Source organism: Cucurbita maxima, unplaced genomic scaffold, assembly GCF_002738345.1.
Source record: "Cucurbita maxima cultivar Rimu unplaced genomic scaffold, Cmax_1.0 Cma_Scf00020, whole genome shotgun sequence".
Taxonomy (NCBI): Eukaryota; Viridiplantae; Streptophyta; class Magnoliopsida; order Cucurbitales; family Cucurbitaceae; genus Cucurbita; species Cucurbita maxima.
This window is the reverse complement of record NW_019272036.1, coordinates 2,872,759-2,896,654: the sequence shown is the minus strand read 5'-3', so window position 1 is coordinate 2,896,654 and position 23,896 is coordinate 2,872,759. Positions and strand designations below refer to the sequence as shown.

General features: G+C 34.8%; 2 protein-coding genes and 1 long non-coding RNA gene across 4 annotated transcripts in view; 2 read left to right on the top strand and 1 right to left on the bottom strand.

Moving 5' to 3' along the window:
• The window catches only part of LOC111494534, a 6,458-nt gene extending 1,369 nt beyond the window's left edge, over positions 1-5,089 (top strand). The window contains exon 2 of the long non-coding RNA XR_002720197.1: positions 4,688-5,089. This is a non-coding gene — a long non-coding RNA (uncharacterized LOC111494534). The remainder of the gene's footprint in view (positions 1-4,687) is intronic.
• Positions 5,090-5,901: 812 nt separating this feature from the next.
• LOC111494505 (translation initiation factor eIF-2B subunit alpha-like) lies at positions 5,902-10,721 on the bottom strand. Its single transcript, XM_023144448.1, has 5 exons — positions 10,139-10,721; positions 9,750-9,902; positions 9,518-9,659; positions 6,427-6,668; positions 5,902-6,306 (listed from the first exon to the last, which is right to left on the bottom strand). Exons 1-5 carry the CDS (start codon positions 10,580-10,582, stop codon positions 6,100-6,102), a joined length of 1,188 nt encoding a protein of 395 aa, XP_023000216.1. The 5' UTR covers positions 10,583-10,721; the 3' UTR covers positions 5,902-6,099.
• Positions 10,722-12,490: 1,769 nt separating this feature from the next.
• Positions 12,491-23,819, top strand: LOC111494415 (1-phosphatidylinositol-3-phosphate 5-kinase FAB1B-like). 2 transcript variants are annotated; one of them, XM_023144358.1, is made up of 14 exons: positions 12,491-12,661; positions 12,751-12,848; positions 12,959-13,048; positions 13,362-14,037; positions 14,371-15,111; positions 16,192-16,345; positions 16,469-16,813; positions 17,110-17,997; positions 18,090-18,421; positions 19,486-19,609; positions 19,689-19,856; positions 20,528-21,988; positions 22,825-23,091; positions 23,175-23,819. In XM_023144358.1, the coding sequence occupies exons 4-14, from the start codon at positions 13,430-13,432 to the stop codon at positions 23,511-23,513; spliced, it is 5,427 nt and encodes a 1,808-aa protein (XP_023000126.1). In that variant the 5' UTR covers positions 12,491-12,661; positions 12,751-12,848; positions 12,959-13,048; positions 13,362-13,429; the 3' UTR covers positions 23,514-23,819. The 2 variants fall into 2 exon arrangements, with proteins under 2 accessions (XP_023000126.1, XP_023000127.1); XM_023144359.1 differs by having other exon boundaries at positions 12,491-12,848; positions 23,175-23,521; positions 23,599-23,819.
• Positions 23,820-23,896: the final 77 nt, after the last annotated feature.

Below are 23,896 nucleotides of genomic sequence, written 5' to 3'. Positions count from 1 at the left end.
AAAAAAAAAAAAAAAAAAAAAAAAAAAAAAAAGTTAGTTTCACGATTTTAAAACGGGTTTGTTAAGGAGAGATTTCTACGCCCTTAAAAATAATGTTTTGTTCCCTCTTCTTCAATCGATGTGGTATCTCAAAATCCATTCATTTAAAAGCTATGATGTTTAGCTTTGATACTATTTATGACGGGTTAAGTCTTAAACCCTAAACTGTCTTATAAAAAATGCTTTGTTTTTCTCTACCATCGAGGTGAGATTTCACATCTTTATAATTTGCTCTACAAATACAGATTCTCATGTGTTATTCACTAAGGATAAAACTTTACAAATAGTTTGAGATGGAGTCAATTCTTATAATTATAGGTACTCAAAGTACATATTTTTTCAACTTTATAGTGCCCACCTTTATTGAATTCAAAACAAAACTAATGAAGTGGTAAACAAACAATGGTAAGTAGACGTGTTTATTAATGGTTGAAAAATCTTTAATTTATTCCTTTTAAGGTAATATAGTTGCCAATGCTTTCCTTTTCATTATTAATCATTAAACATCTCTAATGTGCTTTCTTATGTTTGGTAAGCCCAAGTTTTTTTTGTTTCTTAAAATTGAAATATTCTAAAACTTTGGTTTGCTTCGTTTTCAAATTCTACATACAATTTTTAGGGCGAGCAAATCATTGAAGTGACTAGAAGTAAGAAAAATGAAGTGAATGTGAAAGTGAAGGGTATTTTAGTCTTTTTATATCTCGTGAAAATTTGAGAAGGGCTTGCAACATCTAAAAACATTGTTTCAAAAATTTTGATTTTTAGTATTTTTTTAGACTAAATTTGTAACACCTGCTCATCGACAATGCGATTAACAGGAGTTACCATCGATAACGATTACAAACTCTGATATCCATCATAAATCTCAAAATATTTTAAAAAAAAACATCCTTAAAAACATTTAAAAAGTGAATTCTTGACAACGAAAGCATAATTACATAAATAGACACAAACATGGATTCCCAGTAGTCTTGTCCTCGATTGGCTTGCATCATCTAAATCAGGAAAGAAAAAATAATTTTGATGAGTAATTAGATTACCTAGTAATAGCTACCTTATCATTCATTCATAACTAATATTTACGAGTGTTTTTAAGTTTTATTAGTTATTGACTTCTAGTTTCTCTTACTAGGGTCATTTGTTCATTAATGAGGTATCTCAGCTACCTTCAGCTTAGGTTACTAACTCTCTTTTGATAAGCTTATCTAGAATTTTCGGACTCGTATGTAAGACGCGCTCTCGGTCAAATACGGCCCGTCTACTAATTTCTCTGGCGGCTTGTTTATCTTATATACTAACGGTCAGGAATACTCATGCTCCCTAACTTAGTACACAACGCGTTGGTCAGGAACTCCGCGGAAATTAGTAGACTATCATACTCATATAAATAAGTCACGGCTCAACAACCAACAAGCATATCCCAGAGTCATAACCTTTCCATTAACATGGATAACTTACTCACATTTACTGCATGCTTTCATACATTTATCATGTTCAACACATAGAACATTCTAGTAATCATTTATAGCATGCTTATATCACATGCAAGTAATCACAATATACAATAAACATTCAATATCATCAAAGCTCATTTTAACATACTAAGCTCTTAATCAGGTAAACAACATACTCACATGTTGTAAAATAAATTAAGAACTAGTTCAAAGATCGATATGCTACTTACTTGGTTTCGAACTCCTTTTCCCCTTGAATGTACGTTTAATAGGTATTCCAACACAATTTCCTTCCTATTAGACCTATATTTTTCCAATTTCAACATAAGTATAGACCAATTTTGATAGGACAGGTCAAAAGGAGTCGGAACGGGACAAACCGGGAGCCAAAATAATTTCTCATGCGCCAACACAAGTTTGGGGGATAGTTTCTCACGCACCTGGTCCGCGCACAGTCGCACTTTCACTCGCGGCCTCCCACGCACCTCGCGTGTCCCTCACGCGCTCGTCTTCAACCTCTGTTTCCTGCAATTTTTTCCCAAACTTTTCCTTTAATAATACCCGTTGTGTCCCAAACAATATTCCATCTTTACAGCTCGGATTTCGGATTTCGTTTTGATTTCTTCTAGAACTTTATAGATCTCCTAATTACGGTTCTAACAAACCCTATTTCATAATTTATTATGCAATATGAACCAAGATATCGAGATTTAAAGGTTCGGTGATATGGATTTTTCGTTACCTTTGAATAACCGTCCGATTCAGCTCGTGGCCGTATCCCCTTCCTCAAAGGATTCCTCAGAGACAACCTCTCTTTCCTTACCCTCGATTGACAACCAAACTTAAGCAACCCAAACTCGAAATCTCAGAATTTAGCCTAATAAAGTCCCTAATTCACTTCCACACCATTACTTTCAAGCAGCTGCTGTGTTTTTCGTTTTGTGTTTTTTTAATTATTTTATTATTATTATTATTATTATTATTATTAACAAACCCAACCACAAATAAATACAAAATACATATTATCATTATTTTAGGTTATTACAAAATTGATAAAAATACTCTTTGAAATTTACATTTTTTTTCTAAAAATTATTAATAAATTTTCAAAAGTTTTAATAATACTTTCAAAACAATTTAAAAAATATAAAGTTTCAAAAAGTTCAAAAAAAATCTTAAACNAAAAAAAAAAAAAAAAAAAAAAAGTCAAAGTACATTTATAATTTAAAAAATAATATTAATATTTAAAAAATAATAAAAAATAATATTTTGTAATAAAAAATAATTTTGAACTTTTAAAATAATTTAGAAAATATCCTTTAATTTTAAAAAAAAATGTTTAAAAACACTTTTTAATTTTCAAAATTTTCTTTAATATCCTCTATTAACCTTAAAAAATATTTTAAACTTCCTTAAAAATTTAAAAAAGGCCTTTTAAGCTTGTTTAAAAAAATATTCAAAATTACCTTTAATGTGAGTTTCAACGAACTTTCTAAAATAATATTAAAAGGTTCGCCAATTATATATGAGGGATGGATTGACAGTTTTTCATCGATATATAGATATAAGATTTTTTTAAAAAAAATAAAATTCTTATAAAGTTCTCTCGGTTAATATTACTTTTAAAATTATATAGGTATTTATTAAATAGAGTATTCACGCTAAAAATATTTTTGAATGGTTTAAAAAGAGTTGAAATGTATTAATGAAACAAATTTAAAAGTATTTTTTAAATAAAGTTCTCACCATTACTTTCAAGTATTTTTTAGATATATTTTTTTAAAATTTATTAAAAAAATTGAAAATTTAAAAATATTTTATTAAGAATAGTTACCAAGCACTCCAAATTTTATTAAAATATATATTTTTTCAAATTTTTTNTTTTTTTTTTTTTTTTTTTTTTTTTTTTTTTTTTTTTTTTTTTTTTTTTTTTTTGCATTTGATTCTTCTCAATAGAGATTGGATGATAGAATTGACACATTTTCTTGCACTTATAATTCACCTAAATAGAAAATAAATAAAGATGATATATTTATGAGAGTATGAACACATTATGCTTTCCTTTTTAATCATAAGAATGAGTTCTTAAAACCCTATCCAATGGATTTATTAATTAATTAATTTAAACACTTTTTTAAAAGTAAAAGCCCCTCTAAGTTAAGTTATAAGCATATTGATATTAAAATAATACAATCAGAAAATTAGTAGCAGTGGTGATATGAACCACGACCAAGTAATTTTCATACCTCAAGGTCCAATTACAAGGACAAGAGCCAAGAACCTATAACAAACCTTACATTTATATTCAAGCTAGGATGAGCTCATTCAAGGAAATTCTAGAAGACGTTGGAGATGGAGATGAGCTCATCAAAGGAAATTTTAAAAGACGTTGGAGACCTCCCCTATATATTGTGCAAAGTTGAGCTTCTAGAAAAAGATGAATTAAATGCACTTTAAGTTGTATTTAATGAATTCAACTAAATTTATGACACTAGTCCAAGAATGACTAATAAACACATTTCATTCATGGCACAATTATAATTTAACTATTTGTTTGTCATAGTTAAACTAGTTTTAAATATAGGAGTTAAGGTTATATTGTAACAGCATGTTACCAATATAGGAGTTAAGGTTATATTGTAACAGCATGTTACCAATATAGGAGTTAAGGTTATATTGTAACAGCATGTTACCAATATAGAAGTTAAGGTTATATTGTAACAGCATGTTACCATATTCCACCGTTGACTAGCCATTTTAATATAGAGGGAGTTATGTATCACATAAGTTAAAGTTATAAAGGTTATATAAAGCTTTCTTTTCTTTGATTAAAGACATCAGACTTTAGAATTAAAAATAGAATTTCTATTTTACCTGTGTTGAAAACGAAGTTTTTCTTTGCAAATTCTTGTGTTTAGAACTTGCTTGTGGAGTGATTCAAATTACGAGTTTTCTTTACTCTTGATCTTGATCATCAAAGTAATCCGTTCCATACTTTCCCTTGGATTGATTTCCATATCAAGTGGGGCTTATCTTCATAATAAAATTCCAATTTGCAACAGTATTTATCCTTCCAAATCAATAGAAAAGGTCTTAGTATTCTCAGCCCTCACAATAACTTACTGGAAATCGTCTTTACTTTATAAGGTAGGTTTTGTTTCATGTTCTTGTCTAATTTAGCGATGTCATAGCAGGCTACTGAGCTCTTCGGTTGCATCTGAGCAACTTAAAGCACAGTCAACTGCGTCGATGGTGGAGACAACCATGGAAACAAGCGGCCCGGACGATATTAAGGCAGGCGAACAGGAGGCGTTTTGGATGAAAGAACACAAGAATGGAAACTGGGATTCCTGAGAAAGGCATTGAAGAGATAGATGTGGCTGAATTGAGGGAAGAAACAAACTGCTGCCTAAAACTAAGAAACTGATCTAAAACAAGTGAAAGCTCTCAGCTTTGTTATGTGCATATGAACAATGAAGAACTACTGAGCAGAACTTTTTTTCTCTCTCTCTCTGATCTGTCAGTTTCAGTCTCAAATGAATACCTACAAATTTAAAGATGATGAATATGATGGATGAAAGAAGGGAATCTCAGAATCTCATAATGTTTATCAATGAAAGCAAACTGCCAGATCGGTAGTTGCACAGGTCAAGTCTGATGAGTAGGAAAATGGAAATGAGTAAATATGTTGAGTTACCAACATTAATAGGGACAAACATCTCAACGGGTATCTATTGCAATTATTTATTTATTTAGAAGGGACCATCCTAATGACATTCCTATCACTCCAGTTCCTTCTAATACGGGGCAGAGAGAGGAAAAGGATAGCACTCTCTTTTCTGAGAAGGGACCATATCCTACTTTGCTAAGACGAAAAATGGGGGTCCATTCTAGTGACAAATGATATCCTCTTTCCAACTCCTACCATTAAGAGTGAGAGAAACTTGATATATACTGATATACATCCGGGATAGAACAAGATGACAAAGATATTGAGAAGTTGGACTATAACTATGTTCAAAATAAGTCGAACATAATTCAATTAGATAAGATAATACTCTCCACTAAGAGATTAGATATTTGAATCTCTCTTTGCCTTGAGTATAGTTCAACTAGATAAGATATATACTCTCAACTAAGAGGTCAGATATTTGAATCTCTCTCTGCCGAGTATAGTTCAACTAGATAAGATATATACTCTCAACTAAGAGGTCAGATATTTGAATCTCTTTCTGTGAGTATAGTTCAACTAAATAAGATATATACTCTCAACTAAGAGGTCAGATATCTGAATCTCTCTCACACATGTTGAACACAAAAACTATCAACTAAATAAGATGTATACTCTCAACTAAGAGGTCATATATTTGAATCTCTTTCACGTGTTAGAACACAAAAAAAAACTATGTTACAGCAGAACATAATTTTGCACTGTTTTTTAGAAAGCAAATGTTCACTACTCATGTATAAGCAGACATGCAGAAAGTTCACAAGCCACAAACTAGACTACATTTGGAGCAATGAATACAAACAAAATTTTTTGTAGAGTTCAAGCATCCATGCTCGAGGTCATTATAAGAAAAGGAAGGGTTGTTTCAGAATTTGACTATAAATATAGTTGGATGAGCTCGTCACTCACCACAGATGGAGAAAGAACGCCCAAATCTGTGAAGAGAAGTGTAAGGTATTGAGGAGGAGTATAATCACGAGCAGATTTTTCCACTTCAACCTTGGATGGGATAGGAACCCCAAAATCAATGGGACGCAGGGCAGGGGCCATGTCTTTCTGATCTAATGGGTAGAGTCGGGCAAACTGCAAAAATAATTGCAAGTCAGTTTTTTCCCCAGTAACTATAATCATAAGAGGTAAGAAGGTATTTAATAATCCCAATACTGTAAATGATCTAATGAAGGCAAGTAGATGGAGGCAAACCTTATAACTCTCAGCAGCTACATACATCGGTTTGTTCATGCTATGTGCCACTAATGCTATTTGATAGGTGCCCATCATGTTGATTATACCTCCACTTTCAACAACTCCATCAGCCCCAACTAGAACCATGTCAACCTCATCCATCGTATATGCTACTGCTGAGTCAATTAGGAGCTTTACAGGAACATCAAGCTTAGCTAGCTCATTGGATAGACGCAACCCTGTCCTGTCTGGTCTTCCTTCTGCATATTTTACGAACAAATTTCAACAAATCGAAAGTTAATAAAGACAATGTAGATGCCATGGAAGAGATGGACAAGATTAAAAAAAAAAAAAAATACTGGTTTCTTGTTGCATTAAAGTTCATCATACTGTTAGGCAAGTGTACTAGAGGAAAAGAAAAAAGGGAGAATACCTTCTCTTTAGTTAGTTGGCTAGGCTGAGTACTTACTTTACATAGTATGTAATAAGTTAGTTTTATCATTCATGTATTTTCTGTTTGTGCCATAGTGGTAGGAAGAGACGTAAGCCCTCTTGAAATAACTTGGCTGCTGATTTGTACTGGGGCCTAGGAATATTGTGAATTGTTATCCCCACATTCAAAAACCAAAGACAGAAAGGTTGGGACATGAAACGTAAGCCAAACAGCTACAGCCATAATTCATCTTAGTGTAAGCCTTTTTCCTTATCCAATCTTCTCTTAGTGTACGCAAATGGCACTTCGCCAGACTGAATTTAGTTGATATCGTGGATGAGGATTTGATAGTGCATCTTTATGTCCTCAGCCGCTTCTCCCCCATACACAGCTTCAGCAATGCCATGCCACCACTCAGGAGAGTCGTCGTATAAAGCCAACTCTTCTTAAATTATGACTTTTGCTTGCTTCTCCAAGAGGAAGGCATTGAGCCTAAGCTCCATGGAGAAGTGAAGAGCTCATGCCATTCTAATCCAAGAACCAACTTTCTTGGTTTAAAAAAAGAAAAAAAAGAATTGAAGTTGATTTGGAGTCTCATAAGATTCATGCACAAAAAAGTGTCTATTTTCTGATAGACAATTTTGGGAACATTGGATATCCTCAGAAGGAGCAGAGGCAAACTCCAGTAAGAATTAATAGAGAAACCACATTGCGACAGTCAATTCAAAAGACAGTAAAGAAGGTTCTTTTATTGGATTCCAAAGGAAAACCAGGCATTTGAGAGAATTAAACAGGCTATGATTACCCTATCGATATCAGCCTCATGGGAACTTTCTTTACCAATGCTCTAAAACTAGATGCCTCCATTAAGGCTACTGATACCTCATCGTGTTGGCCTATAGGGATTACTCTATCAACTATGCCAATACCATCATTAATTGATGTCCAGGCTACCTTTTCCAAGCAGGTTGACAAAGATCCATATCTTTCCAAAAATAAAACATAAATAAATAAAAGGATTGTTGCCGGACCCAAATTCCCGTCCTAAATGTTTCTTACAACATGACAAACTCTGGGTAGGCAGGTTGGATGATTCCCCTTCTCCTTTTTCATAAATCCTTCACTTCTATACACTTCCAGAAAAACAGCTGCCAGATGATCTATATTATTGCAGAGAAAACTGTACAGGTAAGGAATGAAAGGAGATGTCGAAATATATGTATCAGAATCTGAGGTTTTGACGACAGAACAAGAAAATAGACCTATCCTCATCAAGCCTTTTGAGTCTTTCAAAACAAATATGGGATGGCATCGATAAATTTCATGAAAGAGTTGCAATTTGCATAAACCTAATGGTCCTGATACCATTTCTGTCATCGTGGACTCTTTCAGCATGTACGCCTGTTCCATTCCCCCAATCACCCACTTAAAGCCAAAACAAAATAAGCAACCTTTGTGAATGAGGTGGTGGGTTTTCACGGGTTTCAACAATTTCTTATATTCAACCATGATAAAAAAAAAAAAAAAAAAANTTATATTCAACCATGAATAAAAAAAAAAAAAAAAAAAGGTTGAAAAGCACTATCAGAGTTTCACGTATCACACAGAAATGGACAGAAAAAATCAAATCAAAAGTGCTTTTCTATGACAAAACCTAAACAGTGCATCGGTGGTTACCATGGCCAAAAATATTAAAAATAAGATGATAGTCCACTCCTCAACTGATACAACTCCATTTCAATTATCTACAGTCACAACTCTCCACTTATCCATTGCAGACATAAAATACACCCAATTTCACCCTAAGCAGCAATTGCAAGAACATGATCAAAACTTAGCAGCCCTCTGAACACCATCTCACCAGTGCTCAAGATAAAATGAAAGATGATCAGCCAACACCATAAGGATGTTAAATATGTAGTTGGTGATGAAATGTATTAGAAACTGTAACCCTATCTACACTCTTTGCTCAAAAAATGAATTAAAGTGTCTTTAACCACTACTTCGGCCCCTCATAAACCACAAGCAGTTGGTGACTTACAAATAGCTAGCATTGGTGTTGTAGCATAATCTCTCTTCCTCATTTGAGAACTAATTTGGAATCAATTATGGAAACCAAGAAAGTATTGGGAGTTCAGAAAACACACAAATAACAATTCCTGGGAGCTACTAGTCCAATTAAAGGATCTTCCAGTTCCTCCCCGTCTAGCCATCCTAGGTACTTCTGGAAACCATTCAGCAATTGTCTCCTAAATTTCACTTTGGGGACAAGGTAGTAATGTTAGGTCACCAATTATAGACGTTTATGAGCCGCGAGGTTTAAAAGGGAATAACTCCACCAAAGGAGTGCTGGGTTGAGTATGAAATCCAATGAGGAATAAGTTGATTCTGTTCTGTCATTCAATACCTATGTTAGCCACACCTCAATCTGGCTAACTTAATAATTGTTTTGTGTTTGGGTCCTTTTGTAAATGTTTCTTCGCATATCAAGGAGCTACTTTCAATCAAATTCATAAGAAAACAAAAATAAATACGTCCCTTATCCAGTATATCAAAGGGAGAGGTCCAAATCCTTGAAAAAAACACAAACACAAGATTTATAGAGTTTGACTTGGTAAGACAGACTTAAATGACAACTCAATTTGCAAGGTGGTTAAAGATTTAAAAGAGCAGAACCTGTGCAAAACACTCTAAAGAGCTTCTTATTCTGTGCAGCTAACCTCAGAACTTCCATAACAACTCTAGAGAAACCATGGACCAAAATTGTACAACCATCAAAAATGAAATCCTGACTGAGCATTGCAATAATTCTCCGTGCCTGCAATGCAATACCAGTTTTAGCATTAAAATACCTTTACAAATTACATGGTGTTCGGCCATTACAAATGATCATCATGGTAAGCTCTACCTTACAAGATATCTCCCCAAACTTTTCTGCACGTTCAATCAGGCGAGACTTAGCAGACTTGAAATCCTCATATTCTAAAGCCGATGTTCTAGTTACATACCGCATGAACAAATCACAGCCAGCCGTCAATGATATTGAAGTTGTATCCCATGACTGGAGGAAATAAACAGATAGATGAAATGAACTAGAAGTTATTTATGTTAGCCTATCAACTGAAAGCATGCAAAGATCATCCATTATTTGTATGAACTATTTTCTAAACAAAAAAGTTGTACACCACTACGATTTCGTACATAATTCATTTCCTAAAAACCTAAAAACCTCAAAATACAACATATATGACTCCCAATTATGCCTCTAAAACCTCAAAATACAGTACAATAACTCACCTTCAGAGAGTCCGAGGCCTTTTTCAGCTCAATTTCGAGCTCCATCATTGTCGTGGCCTGACTAGACCGTATTACAGCCGCCAAAGACCGAATAGCTGCGACGGCCTCGGCCAAATCCGGCTGTTTCCTCCAGTTATTAAACTCATCGATTACACTGAAAGGCTTTCCAGATTCAGAGTCCTTAACATCAGCTTCCGATAACAATTGTTCGTCGGTCGGGAATCCGACAGCAGCTTGCGCCTGGGCGAGCCAATCACTGGTGACGACGGCGGTGTGAGAAGCCCTACTTTGGTAATAGGCAGAAATTTTAGGGTTAGGGTTCTGGAAAGTGTCCGCCATAGAAGATTCGTCGACGGGCGGGGAAATAGAAAGGGTTTCAGGTGGCTTTGAAACGCCTTCAGTTTGCTGCTTGTCCAGGATGAAAGAAGCCGATCTCCACCACATTTACGTTCGAAAATCAGACGTGAAGAATCTAAATTCGGGTTTTTAAGAGAGAAAGTGATAGAATCTACGCTTACTCTCCGATATCGAGATTCCGGCGACGTGAGTCTCTGTCGGCCGAAATCAATTTTAACTGAGAACTATGATTTTGATAAATAAAATCTTATTAAAAATAATACTATAGCCTAATCCTCTTGCCGAACTAAAAAAATAATAAATTAATTTTTTTAAAAAATAAAATATTTCAACAATAAATAATATAGGGTGGAATTATTGAATTTTAAAAATAAAATACTTATTTTAAAAATAGAGAAACAATGAATTGGAAAAATTACTAAAATATTAAAAAAAAATTACTTTTTATTTTTTAGCAATTCGATTATAATTTATTAGTTTTTTTATCCTTTAAAATTTATAAAAAAATTATACAAAAATAATTACGTAAATTCCAAACGAGACTAAAGATATGTAAATATTTACCGACAATTATTTTTTAGATCATAATATTAAAAAACATTAATAAAAAGATTCTCAAAATATTATAAAATATTTTTTAAAAATTGTGAAATTTCAATATAATATTATATATTTAGCTAATTTGGTAAAACAATTAAATATAAAAATGTCTAAAATATAGTTTTTTATAGAGTTATAAAATAAAATTTCAAAAATGGAAAACAAAATTAGAAATACTATATGATTATTAAATATAATTGTATAATATAAATCACAATATTAATAAAACCAAAGTTTTGATTATGGTTGAATACAGCTGGCAAATTTATTATAACCGTTATTGTCATATATTTATTTTATTCAAATCCATACGCGTTTTTTCATATCATTTTTATTTTCTGAAAATTGAATTTTATATTTATTAATTATTTAATCTTTAAAAAATTAATAATATTGACAACCAATATTGATTTTTTTTTGTTTTTAATTGTTTTAATTTCAACGTTGACTCAATTTCTTTATTATTTTTTAAAACTAAAAAATATTCTTTACATTTTTGTTTTTATATATTTTTTAATTAAAAAATATTAGAATTAGGCGGTTAATTTGTTCTTAGTCCATATAATTTTAAAATATAAAATTTTTATTATGATCAGATGAAATTCATTCAATAAAAATTTCCGGTTGGAAATGAATTATAATTTTTTCAAATTGTAAAGACAAATTTTCAATTTAATAATTAATTTTAAATTATCTTATAATTAAATAAAATAAAATTTAAGGTTGAGTGACTTAATTGTTTTCTAATTAACAACTATATCCTACCGTCTTGACTTTCTATTTTAAAAAATAAATTGATTAATTTTAAACATGTTATTCAATTTGATAATTCATAAATAAATTAATTAAGTTAATTTTTTTTATAATATATATAATTTACTATACTATAAAACTAATAAAAATATTGTGTTTTAAAAATATTTAAAACTTGCAGTTTAAATTAAAAAAAAATATCCTTAAACTAGAAAAATATTAATTTTTTTAAATAGGATAAAAATATTTTTTATTATTTTTTAAATTGAATGGTATTTTTAAACAAATTAATCAGGTTTAAATTTAGTCTAACAATATTATATTTTTGACATATAATATAAAAATTTATTATTTTTTTATTATTTTTGGTAATAAATTAGTTGCAATTAATACTTACCTTTAATCACTCAAAAAAATAATTTTAAATTTTAAATTAGTTGAAAATGTCTGACCAAAGAAAAAGCCGATAAATACTTCAGAATGTCTAATTTGAAAGCTATTATCTAAATATTTATTTATTTAAAAAAAATAATTAGTTTACTAAAAAAATTATTGAAGCTTACAAAATATTATCTAAATAACTATTTATTTAAGAAAGTAGTTAGTTTACTGAAAAATTATTCTAATCTCTCTCTCTTTCATTATTTTGATGCTGATTTTTGAAAAAAAAAAATCAAAATTATGCAGAAAACCGCATGGTTGACTAGCTAAGAATTGATGATTCATTGAATTAGCGGAATGATTTGCAGTGGTGCTTAATCTGGATGAATGCAAAATTTTGATTTCTGTGGTGGTGGTGATCGGTGAATCTTGGTTGGTTTTCGGAATCATCTAGACTCTCTTCAACTGCTCGTTATTTCATGAGCTTTTATTGGTAGTGAATCGCGGTTTTTTCTCTTCAGAGCTCAACTCTGATTTGTGCTGGCTTCTTCCTTTCCGTTTAGGAGGAGTGAGGGTGGTCAAGCTCAGTTCAAGTTGAGGCCGATTGGAATTCGACACTGTGTGTATTTCTTCTAGCTTTCAGTGTTTTATGGTGAATTTGATGATGATGAAGATGTTCCGTGAATTTTTTTGCTTTGTTTTTTTGTAACTTCTATTTATTTTCTACAGAGAATTTGAGGAGATGTTCGAGGGAGGTGATCGGAGTTAGACGTAACTGTATTGGGTCGGTTCAGAGGAGTTTGATTGAACTCATTTAAGGTAGTTGAGAAGATGCTTGATCTTGCCCTGTTCTTATTCGATTTAATTAGTTCACGCTTTCTTTATTCGATTCAATTTATGTCTGAGATTGGGGCATGGTTCTTTAATTGGCGAAACTGCATCTTTCGTTGTTGGAGGATTAATGTTGATGCAAAGAGTGGAAGTAGACCTAAATAGGCGAAGTTCCCTTTTCGATGTTTTTTCTTCTTTTGCCTGTTCTTCCTTTGTGTTAAGGTGGAATTAGTTTGATCGTGGGCGCTGGTTTGAATCTTGAGAAGGTTATCTCCCTTGGATGATCAGTTCTTTTTTTCAGATTGAATTTGTTTGGGCTACTATCAAATGAGCATGTCATAATGAACGGAACCGTGGGTTTGTTGGTCAATGGATTCTCCCGACAAGACATTAACTGATATACTTGGTAACTGGAAGTCGTGGATCCCTTGGCGATCTGAATCAGCTAATGTATCGAGGGCTTTTTGGATGCCTGATCAGAGCTGCCGGGTATGCTACGATTGTGACGCGCAATTTACCCTTATAAACCGTAGACACCATTGCCGGCTTTGTGGACGAGTATTTTGTGCTAAGTGTACTGCAAACTCAATACTTGCCCCATCAGGTAATCCAAGGACTCCTCGTGAAGACCGGGAGAGAATTCGTGTTTGTAACTATTGCTTCAAGCAATGGAATCAGGGCATAGCTGCTCCAGGTCATGATATCAGGGTGATGATCCAGGATACCTGCAGTTCATCATCAGCAGCAAGTTTGTCCAGTACTAGATCTAGCGGCACTGCTGACAGCAATTGGACTACTCTTGCTTCTGTGCCCTACTCAGTTGAGACCAACCAACAAGCTCAAGACCATTCTGGTCTAAGCCCACAACATTCACCTATTATCTTAACAGACAGAGATCAACAGGGTGAATCGACATCGGGGAGAAGCGCTGACATTCTTTCCAGCATAGATATACCACAAAATTATTCCATGAACAGGTTTTGCCTCTAATGTTTGCATTTAGTTTGGTTCTTACTTGGCCTCTAGAATCCCTGTGTTATTTTGATTATTCCAACCACCTCTATTATAGGGCCTCCGCTATTTTTAACGAGTCGATATTGATTTAACCTCAAGGGTCAACCTTAATGGTATAAACCTTGGAGTTGATCATCTGACCATAGTTCTGAAATAGATAAGAGCCACACATTTTGAAATATGATTTTACCTGTGTAGTTGTTGCAAGTAGTAGGAGCTTCTAGCAAGAAGGCATAGAGTGAAACAACTTTTGTGGTTATTTTACTTAATGTGGCTTGTGGTTTCTTTGTTATCAGGAGCGCTGGCAAGTATGATTATGGTGGTGTATACAAGTCAGACACTGAAGCAAGGCCATCTCCTCTAGTCACAAATTACTTTGGTCAAGCTGAATCTGAAGATATTGGCAATGAGCATGGACCATATAATGAGCAGCTTGATGGAGAAATCAGTGACGCCAGGAGTTTAAGTAGCTCTCCCTTGGGGGAAAGTTTTTACTCACATGGTCTGGAAGGAATTCCAGATCTTGACCATAAGGAAGACACAAGTTTTATTTACGGAGAAGATCAAGGGGATTCCTCTTTAGACTTAACGGATGATGTCCAGTATGAACCTGTTGATTTTGAAAACAATGGCCTTCTCTGGCTCCCACCTGAACCTGAAGATGAAGAAGATGAGATGGAAACATTCTATGATGATGAAGATGGGGGACATGTTGCAGGTGAATGGGGATATTTTCGGGACTCTAGCAATTTTGGGAATGGGGAATATCGTAATAGGGATAATTCATGTGAGGAGCACAACAATGTCATGAAGAATGTTGTCGATGGACATTTTAGGGCTTTAGTAGCTCAACTGATGCAGGTGGAGAACCTTCCTTTGGGTGAGATCAGTGATAAAGAGAGTTGGCTGGAGATAATTACTTCCCTCTCTTGGGAAGCTGCCACACTACTAAAGCCAGATATGAGTAGAGGCGGTGAGATGGACCCAGGCGGATATGTGAAAGTCAAATGTATAGCTTCGGGATTTCGCCGCAGTAGGTAATTTTTATGGTGTATATATAGCTTTTCATCTGTCAAAAAACTGTCTTATTTCACTTATGTCACCTAACTCTGTGCGTGTGGCTTTTCATAACAAAAATTGTCCTATTTTATTTTGTGACGCTTTATTACACAATTCTATCTATTTGACTGCTTTTTCTTGACTGATGAAACTTGATTCTTCTCATGGCATCATGAAATTATCTTTCCTTCGTTACCAGTTCTGCTAGTTTTCTATGAGAAGATTCTGCATCTTTCTAGTATAGCCCACAAGTTATTTATAATCATTTTCCTGAGTTAGAGGCAAAGCCTATTGTAAAAATGGTTCTTGGATCTTCGGTTTACATTTCCCTTAAGAGAGCTGGTAAAATGGTAATTTGTAAATTGACTTCTCTGTACTCCTTATAGTTCATTAACCTTACCTATCATTATTTTTCCTTGTAAGTTTGACTTTGTTGAGAGTTAGCCACTTCAAACTGATTTTTATTGAAATAGTATGTTGTCCCTTAATTATGGCTGCAATATTTTTTTTACTACATTCACATCCTAATGTTGTTTTAAAAAATTAGCTGAATTATTTGAAATACCCTAAAACTTGAAGGTTAGTTTTAACTATATTCCTATCATTTTGAAAATTTCACTTCTACCTGTGACTTTTAAAATTGATTCAAATATGCCATTGAACTCTTTTACACTTAAAATAAGTGAAACGGATTTATGCGGTTGCTGAGTTGTGGACAGAATAGTGACATATGTGGGTATTAAAACTTGAAGCGAAGTGACAATGATCAGTAACCACCAGACAGTCACTTTTCAGGATATGTTTGTCATTCATTATTTAACCTGCCCCATATCAATGATTGTCTTATAGTTATTACTACTTTTGTCATATTTGTTGTTCATTCTTTAAAAACCATATCTGCCACTACTTCATTTAGACCTCAACGATCATGTTAACTTTTACCACATGTTGTAATGGTAAATTGTACAGGGACTTATTGAATATACTTTTGATTTCAAAAGTTAATACTTCTAGTTCTTCAAACCTTCTTACAATGAGTTCAATTACTTATCTTTTAGTTCGGTGGTAAAAGGGGTGGTTTGCAAGAAAAATGTGGCTCATCGGAGAATGACCTCAAAGATAGAGAAATCTCGCTTGCTGATTCTTGGAGGTGCACTTGAATACCAAAGGGTTTCCAATCACTTATCGAGTTTAGATACACTTTTGCAGCAGGTTGTAACTTCTTAGTTCAGTCTATAGTCATTAATGACAAATTGCCAGTGCTTGTATATAATTTGCATTCATTTGTTTATTTTCCCCCCTCGTCTTGTGCTAATTTGATTTAAACCTTTATAGGAAATTGACCATTTGAAGATGGCAGTTGCAAAAATAGATGCACACTGCCCTGATGTTCTTTTAGTTGAAAAATCAGTATCAAGATATGCACAAGAGTACCTACTTGCAAAAGATATATCGCTTGTTCTCAATATCAAGAGACCACTTTTGGAGCGTATAGCCCGCTGCACAGGTGCACAGATAGTTCCCTCGATTGATCTACTGTCATCTCCAAAATTGGGATATTGTGAGTCATTTCATGTAGAAAGGTTCACAGAAGATCTGAGCTCTTCTGGACAGGGAGGGAAAAGATCGGTGAAGACATTGATGTTTTTTGAAGGTTGCCCAAAGCCATTGGGTTGTACTGTAAGTTCTTGCTATACCTATCACCAAATTTGGGCGTATTATCTTTTCTACTGAAAATAATGTGTAAAAGCATGCACGTCTTTGTGGAAATGAAAAGTAATGTACCAAGAATTTCTAGAAATAAGAGGAGGCGGGGGGGAGCTTCGGCATGGCAGAAATAAGTGTTTCATTTTTTCAGTGATCCACTGGATGAGTTTCTTAATGTGGTTGTTGGTTGGTGTGTCGTCTTGCAGAATAGAGGTGCGATTAAAAACCGTTGGTTTAAGTACTAACTTTTTGTATGTCTATTTCTTTAGATTTTGCTTAGGGGAGCCGACGAGGATGAGTTGAAGAAGGCAAAGCGAGTTGTTCAGTTTGGAGTTTTTGCTGCTTATCATTTGGCCTTGGAAACATCTTTTCTTGCTGATGAAAGAGCCTCTCTACCAGAACTTCCATTGAACTCCCCAATTACTGTTGCAATTCCCTTGAAATCGTCTGTTATTGAGAGATCCATATCAATGGTGCCTGATTTCTGTCTTCCTTCTTACCCAGGGCAGAAACCTAGCTTACCTATTGACGAGTCACAAAGATCTAAGAGTTTACCGATCTCAGATCTAATCTTATCAAGCAATAGCACTTCACCTTTTGTAGGAAACAGCCCTATTTCTCAGCTCTCACGGCCAACTTCCTCTGCAGCAAATTCAGCAGCCATTTTCTCTTCTGATCCCATTTCATGGACTACTAACTCAGAGTCTTATGGTGATGAGTCTTCTCCATACCCAAGTCCTAAGGAGAGAAATGCTTTGGGTACCAGGGGAGAAATAGAAGAATCTTCTAATAGTGGTTATCAAAAGCATCAGGTACTAGGATCTGTTGAGTTGTTGGAGAATGACAAGTTTTCTATCGATGCTGAAGGTGATGATAGCTCAGTGGCATCTAGCCAGCCAATTGGCTCAGAGCCATTAAATGTGCAACAGAATAATCAAAACCATCAAGACCTTGGAACTTCTAAAGAGGAGCTGGGAACAGGAAAAGATGACTTCCCTTCAGCATCTTCTGACCATCAAAGTATTTTGGTCTCGTTATCATCAAGGTGCATACTGAAAGGAAATGTCAGTGAGAGGTCACATCTCTTTAGAATCAAATACTATGGGACTTTCGATAAACCTTTAGGTCGATTCTTAAGGGACTATTTATTAAATCAGGTGAGCGGCCTTACTTCAATGTACATCAGATTTCTCTCTATCGAAAACTTAAAAATCCATAAGGAAAATGACAATTTCTCATGCCTTTCCAGACTTACCGATGCGATTCTTGCAACATGCCAGCAGAAGCACATGTGAATTGTTATACTCATAGACAGGGCACCCTCACAATATCTGTTAAAAAGTTACCAGACTGTATCTTGCCAGGTGAAAGGGAAGGGAAGATCTGGATGTGGCACAGATGCCTGCGATGCCCACGAAAAAATGGTTTTCCTCCAGCTACTCGAAGAGTAGTGATGTCAGATGCTGCATGGGGACTCTCATTTGGAAAGTTCTTAGAGCTCAGTTTTTCTAACCACGTTGCTGCTAGCAGAGTGGCAAGCTGTGGCCACTCTTTACATAGAGACTGCCTTCGTTTTTATGGGTAATCATTTGGCAAATCAGCAAGTATTTTAGTTTTAAAAAATTTACAAAACCAGTAATATTCATATACAAAAAACACCTGGCAATACAAAATTGAACTAATCTGTGTTTCACTTTCATCACTGCACCTCCAGGAGTTATTAAAAAGAGAGAAACCATAGTCTTAAAGTTATCGAAACATAGTATTTCTTGCATGAAAGTGGTCATCTTCATAATATTATTGTTTTTTTTTTTTTTTTTTTTTTTTTTTTTTTTTTTTTTTTTTTTTTTTTTTTTTTTTTTTTTGACAAGATCATCTCATATTAATTATAGTCCATTTGCTATGTCTATAATTGAAATCCATAAATAGTTTTATGTAGGTCATTCTTTATAATATATGTAATTTTATATATTGGTTTTTGGTCTCCTAAGCATATTCATTTTTTAACATACAATTTGAGTGCTGAAGTTGGTTCCTTTATTATTCTTGGTGTTAGTTGTTTGTGCCCTTCTTTTTTCACTTGATTCAGAAACTTTTTATATATTTTAGGGTTTAGGGCCTACTTTTTGATCCACAAATCATTGGAATGGAATGGTTTTTTTATTAATTTTATTTTATAGGAAACAGAAAGAGATATTCATTAAAAAAGGACAAACAAAACAACCTAAAGGCCATGGAACGAGGTGTTTCATGCCTCTGGAGAGGATCAAACAGTAGGCCTCCAATCCAATTTGAGGCTGTAAACCATATAACATCACCAAAATAATCAAAATTTACTTAATTTTTACTTGACATCATCAAACAGTAGGCCTCCAATCCAATTTGAGGATGTCAGCTACTCCACTTTTTTTACATCGTTTCAATATGTTATGTAAGATAATTGCATCTTCTGGAAGCTGAGGTGCCACTTCTTATTGCATTTCATTGTGAGGAGTTCTCTTTCTTGTCTTATTTTTTTTCAACTTATGTTGATATCAAACTAGTCAAAGTGGAAAAGATACCTTCTCTAATTACTTGTGCATCTTCTTTTTCAACCTTTGGCCAGAATTTGAAACTTACTATCTCTCATTGCTTCACTTGTGCAGATATGGGAGAATGACTGCTTGCTTTCGCTATGCTTCAATCAATGTGCATTCTGTATACCTTCCGCCATCAAAACTTGATTTCAACTATGAGAATCAGGAGTGGATACAAAAAGAAAAGGATGAGGTGGATAACTTTTGGATTTGAGATGTTTATGATGTAGTTTTTGTTGCACATGGATGATCTAATTCTCTGATCATAGCAGGTGGTGAACAAGGCTGAGCTTTTATTTTCCGAAGTGTTGAATACTCTTCGTCAGATTGCAGAAAAAATATCTGGTGTAGGGACCATTACTAGCATGAGAAAAATGGAACTAAGGCGCCAGATTGCTGGGTTGGAGGCAACGTTACAGAAAGAGAAGGCCAAATTTGAGGTGAATGTCGAAACTAGACATCTCTTTGAACATCTTACCACGCATCCTAAATTTGTATGGAAATTCAATTTGGTTACACCGTGCTTTTCAGTCGAATCTCTTTAGGGGATGAATTTGTCAGAGCTTATCTTTTTATACTTGACCGGCAAAGCGTTTTTCTTCAACTCCTCAATCTGTTTAGTAATTGGGAATAAGGATGAACCAAAGTGGTTGAACTCGTCTCATACTGTTTTACTGTATGGTGCATATGCCTTTTTTGACCCATTTGATGGCTCATTTTCATTATCTGCTTGTATCTTAGGAGTTGGGAATTAGGATGGACCAAAGTGGTTGGGCTCTTCTTGTTCCGTATTATTGTCTTCTGCATATAACACGTCTTACAAAATTTGACTTGTCCCCAGATTACATTTAAAAGAAAAAAGAAAAAGAAGTAATATCTTGACAGTGATTTTTTTTTTTTTTTTTTTTTTTGAAATTTTATGCATACATGTATTCTTCTCGGTGATATTACCAAACTCGTGTTCATAAAGAACTTTTCTTGTGTCTTAAGCACCACAATTGATTCTTAAATTTACAAGTAAAGCAACTTTTTTTTTTTTACTTTTAGATAGTTCATGCATACAATATCCAATTTCTTGCTTATTTTTTTGGTTCTGCTACCTGTGGTTAAGGAATCACTCCATAAGACTATGAATGGGGAAGGAAAACAGGGCCAGGTTACTGTAGACATTCTTGAGATCAACTATCTGCGTAGGAAGTTACTCGTCCAAGCTTATGTATGGGACCAGCACTTGATCCATGCTGCCAGTTTAGACAACAGTATCTCTAATGGCAGCTTTTTTTCGGAATCTGAAGAGAGGCTTTCTGAAATTAGTGGCACCGGAAAATCAGTAGAAGACCTTAAATCTTCTCGTCTCGTCTATCAACAGTGTAATGGAGGCCAAAGTAAAGGAGAAGAATTTGTTACCAGCCTGGCTCAACCTGACATTCAAATCAAAGAAGTTGGAGATTCAGATTCACATAAAGGAGAAGATTTATGCAGCACAAGCATTAATGCTCCATCTGAACCCGTAGAATCAAGGGCAAATGTTCTTGCTGTTCAGGCTGATGGGCAGATTTCTAGGCTGTTAACTTTATCAGATACACTCGAGGCGGCATGGACAGGTGAAAATGGTTCAGTAGTTGGAATAACGAAAGATAACTCTCATATTCTATCCAATTCAACTGTATCAGATTCATCAGGCATCGATGATACTTCACGGAATGATCGTTCTGAAGATCGCCATTCTGTTTCTCAGTCGCTTCCTTCAAAGGCACTTGATGATACAGAGGACTTTGCTAGTCAGTTAGAGACGGCATCCTCAAACTTCTATTATTTATTTAATGAGAATTTTCTAGCTACTGGTCAGAAACTTGAAGCACTAGCAAAACACAATCCTGTCTTTCTGTCTTCATTCTGGGAGCTAGAGTTTCAAGGTGGAGCTAAGCTGTTCTTGCCCCTTGGTGTAAATGAAACTGTTGTTCCAGTCTTTGATGATGAACCCTCAAGTATCATTGCTTACGCCTTAATGTCACCAGAATATCACTCCCAGCTGATTGATGAGCCAGAAAAACCAAGAGATTGTGGTGATTCGTTGCCTTCCTCGTCTTTCACAGAATCATTTTTGCAGTCCTCTGATGACTTCTCCTTCGATACTTCTAAAATTTCGGGGCCTTCGGATGATAGTTTTTCAACCATCTCTGGATCTCGTACCTCACTTGGCTTGGATCCACTCTTATACCCAAAGTCCCTTAATCCCAGAATCGTTTTCGAAGACTATGGCCCCCATGGTGGAGCAAAATATTCTGTTACCTGTTACTATGCAAAACGTTTCGAAGCTTTGAGGAGGATTTGTTGTTCAGAACTCGACTTCATAAAGTCCCTTAGTCGTTGTAAGAAGTGGGGAGCCCAAGGTGGTAAGAGTAATGTTTTCTTTGCCAAAACTTGGGACGATCGATTTATTATTAAGCAAGTCACCAAGACAGAACTGGAGTCATTTATCAAATTTGCACCTGAATATTTCAAGTATTTATCTGAATCAGTTAGTATGAGAAGTCCTACATGTCTAGCAAAGATTCTTGGAATTTATCAGGTACCTCTAATCCTTGGGCTTTAAGATGTCATTGTGTTATAAAATTGTAGCTATGTTTATATAGTTTTCCAGTACTTGAGAAAAACGCGCTCTTCAAAGATAGATTAGTATTAGTGTTAGATGAATACGACTCTCCACAATAGTATGATATTGTCCACGTTGAGCATAAGCTCTCATGGCTTTGCTTTGGGTTTCCTAAAGGCCTCATACCAATGGAGAGAGTATTCTTTGTTTATAAACCCATGATCATTCCCTAAATTAGCCAATGTGGGACTTCCATCATCAACACCTCCCCTCGAATAAAGTACGCCTCCCCTTAATCGAGCCTAGACTCCTTTGGAGTCTTAATCATTTTTTACTGCCTTCGAGAAGGCTTGTCGTCTCCTTTTCTTCTGGAGTCCTTTGTTCGACATTTGAGGATTTACCAATCTATTGACACGACCAAGTTTAGGGCATGACTCTGATACCATGTTAGATGAATACGACTTTCCACAATGGTATGATATTGTTCACTTTGAGCATAAGCTCTCATGGCTTTGCTTTAGGTTTCCCCAAAAGCCTCATACCAATGGAGAGAGTATTCTTTATTTATAAACTCATGATCATTCCTTAAATTAGCCGATGTGGGACTTCCATCATCCAAGTGGGACTTCCATCATCAACAATTAGTCTGTTATAAATGACTAATTCATCGTTCGACAGATACATGGAGGAGATGATAAAATGCAAATTTTAACTCTATGATAAGAACTTCAATTATAATATTGTGGTTTACTTATGATAATTGAGAGGTTATCTTGTCTGAAATTTTCTATTTGTTGGTTTCATGGTGGAAGGTTACGGCAAAGCACCTCAAAGGAGGGAAAGAATCAAAGATGGACGTTTTGGTTATGGAGAATCTTCTGTTTAGAAGGAATGTTAGGCGGCTTTATGATCTAAAAGGATCTTCAAGATCACGCTATAATGCTGATTCAACTGGGAAGAACAAGGTTCTATTGGACCTTAACTTGATTGAAACAATGCGAACGTCTCCAATTTTCGTCGGAAACAAAGCGAAACGATTGTTAGAGAGAGCTGTCTGGAATGATACTTCATTTCTTGCTGTAAGTTCACGAATATGCTTCTTCTGTAAACGCTCATTTGACACATTCTCACACATTGGTTAACCTGTGGTGTGGTGATGCAGTCGATCGGTGTAATGGACTACTCGCTGCTGGTTGGGGTGGACGAGGAGAAACATGAACTGGTAATGGGGATCATCGATTTCATGAGACAGTATACATGGGACAAACACCTTGAGACTTGGGTGAAGGCCACAGGCATTCTTGGTGGGGCAAACTCCTCTCCAACTGTGATCTCCCCCAAGGAGTACAAGAAGAGGTTCAGGAAAGCCATGACAACCTACTTCCCAATGGTCCCGGACCAGTGGCTTCCGCAGTCTATCGTTCCGAGCCACTCTCAGTCTGATTTAGGCAACGAGAACTCGCAGGATGGCAAATCGGATGCTGCGTCTGTTGCCTTGTAGATATCTATGTGAGTGAATCTCTTTGTTCATTATCTTGTTGGGTAATAATCAATTCTTTTATGTACATTCTTTTTGGTCGGTGAAGATAATTTGTTCGGAGGTGTTGTGAAAGAAGGCTGCTGCTAAAGCCATCAAGGAAGGAGGTATGATTTTAGTTCACCTCTTGATTCAAATCTTTGTATAAAGTAGGTTAGTGTTATTATAGCTAGATTTACAGTGAAAATCTTCTGTTCCACCAAAATACATTACCTCCATTCGTTGTACTTTACAAGATAAGTTACCTCAATGAAACCAAATTTTGAATCACACTTGTATGTGCTTAAATATGGAAGAGTATCATCCCAATGCTCAGCAGTTCAAGAATTGGACTCAAAACCTATGGA

Coding starts and splice junctions, on each gene's coding strand:
- LOC111494505 (XM_023144448.1), bottom strand. CDS start 10,582: ATGTGGTGGAGATCGGCTTCTTTCATCCTGGACAAGCAGCAAACTGAA. Junction 6,669..9,517: donor CTTTAGAGTGTTTTGCACAG/GTTCTGCTCTTT, acceptor TAAAATATGCAG/AAGGAAGACCAGACAGGACA. Junction 6,307..6,426: donor TAGCTGCTGAGAGTTATAAG/GTTTGCCTCCAT, acceptor TTATTTTTGCAG/TTTGCCCGACTCTACCCATT.
- LOC111494415 (XM_023144358.1), top strand. CDS start 13,430: ATGGATTCTCCCGACAAGACATTAACTGATATACTTGGTAACTGGAAG. Junction 14,038..14,370: donor CAAAATTATTCCATGAACAG/GTTTTGCCTCTA, acceptor CTTTGTTATCAG/GAGCGCTGGCAAGTATGATT. Junction 23,092..23,174: donor ATGATACTTCATTTCTTGCT/GTAAGTTCACGA, acceptor GTGGTGATGCAG/TCGATCGGTGTAATGGACTA.